The sequence below is a fragment of the Alligator mississippiensis genome, chromosome 11, assembly GCF_030867095.1.
Source record: "Alligator mississippiensis isolate rAllMis1 chromosome 11, rAllMis1, whole genome shotgun sequence".
Lineage (NCBI taxonomy): Eukaryota > Metazoa > Chordata > Crocodylia > Alligatoridae > Alligator > Alligator mississippiensis.
Genome location: NC_081834.1, coordinates 54167206 through 54173841, shown reverse-complemented (window position 1 = coordinate 54173841; position 6636 = coordinate 54167206). Strand labels below are relative to the sequence as shown.

General features: G+C 47.9%; 1 protein-coding gene across 1 annotated transcript; it reads right to left on the bottom strand.

The window, feature by feature from the left end:
* Nucleotides 1-3324: 3324 nt before the first annotated feature.
* On the bottom strand, nt 3325-6636 carry LOC132243687 (olfactory receptor 2G6-like). Its single transcript, XM_059714079.1, has 3 exons — nt 6610-6636; nt 3732-4284; nt 3325-3539 (listed from the first exon to the last, which is right to left on the bottom strand). The coding sequence occupies exons 1-3, from the start codon at nt 6634-6636 to the stop codon at nt 3325-3327; spliced, it is 795 nt and encodes a 264-aa protein (XP_059570062.1).

Here is a 6636-nt window from a genome sequence, read left to right as displayed (position 1 = left end):
GGAGGAGCTGGACTGAGAATTTTCAGGCCAGCTTGCAGAGGCACTTAAGGCAAGGGATGTAGTTGTCACGGGTGATCTAAATTACCTGGACATCTGCTGGGAGGAGCAGTCAGCCAGGTTGGACCGTTCCAGGAGGTTCCTGGCTGAGATACAAGTCCTCCACTTAACCCAGGAAGTGCACAGTCCCACCAGAGGAAATGCCCTGTTGGACCTGGTCCTGGCCACAGGCGATGATCTGGTGAGGGGGCTCCAGGTCCTTGACCACCTGGGTGACAACGATCATCGCTTGCTGGAATTCATCATCCAGTGCAGGGTGTCAAGGTCCTGCAGCAAGGCGGTAGCCCTAGACTTCAAGAGGGCCAACTTCAACAAGTTGAGATTGGTGGGAGAGGCGCTGGGGTTTTCGAGGGCAGGGGAACTCAGTGCCCAAGAAAAGTGGCCGTTCCTTAAGGAGACGATACTCAGGGCCCAAGGGGTGACAATCCCAACAAGAAGCAAGGGGGGCAAGAGTGCCCAAAAGCCTCCCTGGCTCACCAAGGATGTCCGGGAATGCCTGGTTGCCAAAAAGGCGGCGTACACCCGGTGAAAGCGGGGGGCTATCTCCAAAGAAGAGTAAACCTCCACTGCTTGGGCCTGTAGTGAGGCTGTTAGGAAAGCTAAGGTGGACACAGAGCTAGGACTAGCGTCCAAGATCAAAGATAATAAAAAGTCCTTTTTCAAATATATAAGGAGGATGAAGAAGGCACCGGGAAATGTGGGGCCCCTGCAAGATACGCTGGGCAATCTGGTGGTTGCGCCAGAGGAGAAGGCAACCTTGTGGCTGCCTATAAGTTCATCATGGGGGCACAAAAGGGAATTGGTGAGGTTTTACTCACCAAGGCACCCCGGGGGTTACAAGAAATAATGGCCACAAGTTAGCAGAGAGCAGATTTAGACTAGACATTAGGAAGAACTTCTTCACAGTTAGAGTGGCCAAAGTCTGGAATGGGCTCCCAAGGGTGGTGGTGCTCTCCCCTACACTGGGGGTCTTCAAGAGGAGGTTAGCTAGACATCTAGCTGGGATCATCTAAACTCAGCACTCTTTCCTGCCTATGCAGGGGGTCGGACTCAATGATCTATTGAGGTCCCTTCCAACCCTAACATCTATGAATCTATTGATCTATGAAAGGCAGACCTCTTTAACAAATTCTTCACCTCCATTTTCTTGTGCAGGGACCAGGACTCCCCCACCGTGTTTCAAGACGGACTCGAGGGGAATGTCTCCAGACCTAAGGTTGAGGAGGACAGGGTTAGAGTGTTACTGGAGGGGCTGGACGTGCACAAGTCAGCAGGTCCAGATGCTCTCCACCCCAGGGTGTTGAGGGAGCTAGCAGGGGTTATTGCTGGGCCCTTGGCACGGCTTTACGAGCACTCGTGGTGCTCAGGCCAGGTGCCAGACGATTGGAAGATAGCCAATGTGGTCCCCATCTTTAAGAAAGGGAGGAGGGAGGACCCGGCAACTATAGGCCCGTCAGTCTTACCTCAATCCTGGGGAAACTCTTTGAGAAGATCATCAAGGAGCACATCTGTGATGGGCCGGCATCGGGGATGATGCTCAAGGGCAACCAGAATTAGGGGCAGGTCATGTCAGACCAACCTAATTGCCTTTTCTGATCAGGTCACAAAAGCATTGGATGCAGGTGTCACCGTAGATATAGTCTTTCTGGACTTCAGCAAGGCCTTTGACACTGTCTCCCACCCCATCCTCATTAAAATCTAGGTGACTGTGGCATCGATGCCTACACAGTCAGATGGATTGCTAATTGGCTGAAGGGTCATACTCATAGGGTGGTGGTGGACGAGTCATATTCGACCTGGGGGGAAGTGGGCAGCGGAGTCCCCCAGGGCTCGGTCCTTGGGCCCTCACTGTTCAATTTCTTTATCGGCGATTTGGACGACGGGATGAAAAGCAACCTGTTCAAATTTGCTGATGATACCAGAATTTGGGGTGAGGTGGGCATGCTAGTAGGGAGGGAAAGACTGCAGAAAGACCTGGTTAGGTTGCAAGGGTGAGCTAACAAAAACAGGATGTGTTTCAATACTGACAAGTGCAGGGTGCTGCACTTGGGCAGTAGTAACCAGCAGCACACTTATAAGGTGGGAAACTCCCTTCTTGAGAGCACAGAGGCAGAAAGGGATCTTGGAGTCATCATTGATCCCAAGATGAACATGGGCCGACAATGCGAGGTCACGGTTGGCAGGGCTAACCGGACTTTATCGTGCGTCCACAGGTGCATCTCAAGTAGGGCCAAGGAGATGACCCTCCCCCGCTACGTGACACTGGTCAGGACACAGCTGGAGTACTGTGTCCAGTTCTGGGCACCCCACTTCAAGAGGGATGTGGACAACATTGAGAGGGTCCAGAGGAGGGCCACCCACATGATCCGGGGACAGCAGGGCAGACCCTGCAATGAGAGGCTACAGGACCTGAACCTGTTCAGCCTTCACAAGAGAAGGCTGAGGGGGGACCTGGTGACCGTCTATAAACTCACTAGGGGGGACCAGAAGGGTTTGGGGAGACCTTGTTTCCCCTAGCACCCCCAAGATAACAAGGAATAACGGCCACAAGTAGTTGGAGAGTAGGTTTAGATTAGACATCCATAGGAACTAATTCACAGTCAGGGCGGCTAGGATCTGGAACCAACTTCCAAGGGAAGTGGTGCTGGCTCCTACCCTGGGGGTCTTTAAGAAGCAGCTCGATGCCTACCTGACTGGGGTCACTTGAGCCCAGTTTCCCTCCTGCCCAGGCAGGGGGTCAGGCTTGAAGATCTACAAGGTCCCTTCTGACCCGACGTCTATGATTCTATGATTCTATGAAACAGACTTGCACTCTTGAGGTGAAGAATATGGTTTTTGGGGTAGCCATGCAAAGGGTTGCTCACATTAGAGGCAGAATAGGCTGTGAGCTAGAACGTCTTCCAATCCTGGGAAAAAAAAAATCACAGTTTTGCTAACCAATGCATTCAAAAGAGCAGTGGAGATTCTAAAAACTAATTAAATAGTTTTATAAACCAATGTTTCTTACTGGTCCCTGACTCTTTACTTTACAGAGGTGTCATGCTGCCTACTTTCTATCCATATCAACCAGACACAGAAAGTTTGTTTTTAGATGAAAACCAAGACACTGGATAATCTCCCAGTTTCAGGTGATGGGTTACAGAAGGTGAAAGAGGCCTAAAGGATGAAGTGAGGGGAAAGAAGGAAGAGACTTGATCAGGTTAGAAGTGGCATGCAGGGAAAATGTGCCAGAGTCCATGAGAAAACAGAGGCTCCCATGGCCAGCAACTATCCCCAAGCCTTAGTGGTTGGGTTTATTCCTAAAACCTTCCACAGGGCCCTGTGTACCTCCTTGTTCCTCAGCGTGTAGATCAGAGGGTTCAGCATGGGGGTGACCAATGTGTAGAAGAGGGAGATAATCTTTACCTTGCTCCTGGACTGGGGCTGCAGGTAGACATAGATGGCTGTGCCAAAAAAAAGTGACACCACAGCTAGGTGGGAGGCACAGGTGTTGAAAGTCTTGCGCCTGCCCTCAGCTGAGCGTATCCTCAGTACAGCAACTCCAATGTAGCTGTAGGAGACCAGGATGAGGCTCACTGGCACCACCAACACAAGCACACTTATTAAGAAGAGCTCAGTTTCCATGAAGGAGGTGTCAACACAGGCCAACTTGATTAGAGCTGGTTGATCACAGAAGAAATGGTCAATATGGTTCTGTCCACACAGAGGCAGCTGCATAGTCATCATTGTCTGTGCCAGGGAAATGGCTAAGCCACTGAGCCAGGAACCCAAAGCCATGAGCAGGCAGAGGGGGCGGCTCATGATGGTCATGTAGCGCAGGGGGTGGCAGACGGCTGCATAGCGGTCATAAGCCATGACTGCCAACAGCATGCACTCACTGGTTCCCAGGGCAAGAGCAATGAAGAGCTGGACCATGCAGCCAGCCCAAGAGATGGACTTGCGGGCGCTAAGCAAAGTTACCAGCAGTAGGGGACTTAGGCAAGTGGTGTAGCAAAGGTCCAGGAAGGAGAGGTTGCTGAGGAAGAAGTACATGGGTGTGTGGAGACGGGGGTCCAGCTGGGAGATGACAATGATGGTGACATTCCCAAGCAGTGTCAAAATGTAGCAGATTAAGATGAACACAAACAGCAACAGCTCCAACCACGGTTGAGCCGACACTCCCAGCAGGATGAATTCATCCACAGCACTCTGGTTTCCCTCATCCCATGCTGCTTTGCCATAGGTCACCTATAGGAACACAGAGAGTAGATCCTGTTTTCTCTGATTTTAAAAAATCCCCATATTTTGGTTGAAAAAAATTACCTCAAATTCACTTTTTTCCATGATTTAACTGAACACCACTAATATATAGTTATATATAGTGGTGTTTCATTTAAATCACAGAAAAATGTGAATTTGGGATTTTTTGTTTAATAACTCAGAGAAAACCAGGATCCCTGGTGATAACAGGTATGTGAGTCTGACTGGGGGTGGGTGTTTGCGATGTTGCAATTACGAATCAATTCACTGCCTATAGATTAGCCACAAAGTGAATAAATGGATCTGGGAAAGGCTGAAAGGTTGTGTTGTGAGTAGGACTGTGCAAAATTTTGCCAGCAGTTTCGTTTTGATGCTGTTTTGACTCATTTCAAGCTCGAAACAGTGAAATCGAGATGAAACATGGAGCTTTGAAACAGCCTCGAAACCAAATGAGGCAAGTCGAAACGTTTTGAAATTTTGTTAACATTTTGAGTTTCGAAGCTCAAGCTGGGTTTGCCTGCAGGGAAACAGAAACTATAGTGGGGGGGAGGGGGGAGGAGGAGGAGTGCTCTCAGTATTGACCGAAGCTGGCCAGTGACTGTGATCCTTCCCTGAGGTCCCTTCCTATCCCAGTGCTCTGGGGGAGGGATGGAAAAACTGCATAAAAGACAGCATTGTTTGAACTGCCCAGTTTTCTGCCTTGGTGTCAGTTGAGTGAGAGCGCACCTTAACATGCACAGAGTGTCACCCACCCATGTCACAAGTTTTGCCTGTCAGCAACCAGAGGTGCAGGGCCCCAGATCCCAGACTCCCCCTGCACCGATCTCCTTGACAGCTTCGTGGCCTCAGCAGGGGCTGGCAGGCCTGCAGCTTTCACCCGGCTGCGCTTTAACACATGCAGTGTCACACATGTCATGAGTTTTGCTTGTCCACAGCTTGAGGTGCAGTTTCCGCAAAACCCCTGCACTTATCACCTTGAAACTTGTCAGCCTTCATGCCCTCAGAAGGAGCTGCAAGTTTCATCTAAATCAGATGAGAAATGACACGGTTATAGGCTGTTTTGAGCTTCCCCATTATAGTCTATGGGCGAAACGTCGAAACAGCATTGGAACAGCAAAGCTGTTTTGACGAAACGAAAAGGAACAACGGTTTTGAATCGAAACAAAATTCGAAACGAAAAGCCATTCCATCGAAATGTAGAAACGCAAGTCGAAATGGAACAGTGCTGTTTCGCACAGCCCTAGTTGTGAGCACTTGTAGCACTGGAGGAATAACTGCAAATTGGGAACAGATATTAAGAAATCTGTATGAGAATTAAACCTATTTTTTTGTAAAGGATAGGCATTGTCTAGGAAAGACCTGGTGGCAGATTAATATCAGTGCACATTCATAACATTGATCCTATTTTACTCTCAAAATGTGCCTTTTCCAATATAGAGCATGCCTACTTAATGACCAAAATGAGATTCTACAAAAACAGAGGCACATTCATTCTAATATAATGGGGTCTACAATATGGCTTTCACTGGTATAAAAAATTAAATAAAAACAGCAAAGTCACATATCACATTACTACATTGTTTAACATTTCCAGTGGGGCCCACACTTTAATTTTTGGGCATATTCAAAAATGCAAAAGAACAACACAAATTCATGAAGATTGTGGAGCTGAGGGCTATGGGATTTGTCAAATGTAAGGCAAGTGAATTTGGGAAAAGCTAGGCACACGAACTGAGGACAAACTTAGCGATATGTGGGATCCATTATAGGGATATTGATTTGGCACGTAAATGTTCCAGTTCATGTGGCAGAGATGAGATTCTGTGGCACAGTGACACTGGGCAATGCATGAAATGCTGAATTTTGAATACAGGTGGCAGAATGGGATCCCAAATGGCACTGATGGGATCAAAAAGAAGCATTGCAGGTGTATAATTATATATTATATGATCATTATTATATAATATATAAATATTGCAATTAATCAAGCGTATATGTATATATAATTATATATTATATAATTATATATTGCAATTATGCAGGTGTATAATGGTGCTGTAACTACTCCACAACTCAGTAGGCATGGTACATGGGGAACATAGGGTATTAATTTTTCAGAGGCCACTTACCTATAAGATATGGATATAGAATGGGCTGAGGCAAAATCATAGAAAAGTGGGGCTGGAGCCGACCTCACAAGGTGATATCTAGTCAATCCCCTGCTCACGGTAGGATCATCCTTGACTAAAGCATCCCATCCTAGCCCAGACAATTCCCCCCAGTTCAAGATTTTTACTTTTCCTCCCTCCTCACCTTCTTTCTCACTCCCCTTTTCCCCAT

Excerpts from the sequence above, each read along its gene's own strand:
- LOC132243687 (XM_059714079.1), bottom strand. The coding sequence starts at position 6,636 with ATGGGGAAAAGGGGAGTGAGAAAGAAG. Across the intron at positions 4,285-6,609 it reads AAAGGGGAGTGAGAAAGAAG|GTGACCTATGGCAAAGCAGC; the intron begins GTGAGGAGGGAG and ends GTGTTCCTATAG. Across the intron at positions 3,540-3,731 it reads GAACCATATTGACCATTTCT|CCTCCCACCTAGCTGTGGTG; the intron begins TCTGTGATCAAC and ends TCAACACCTGTG.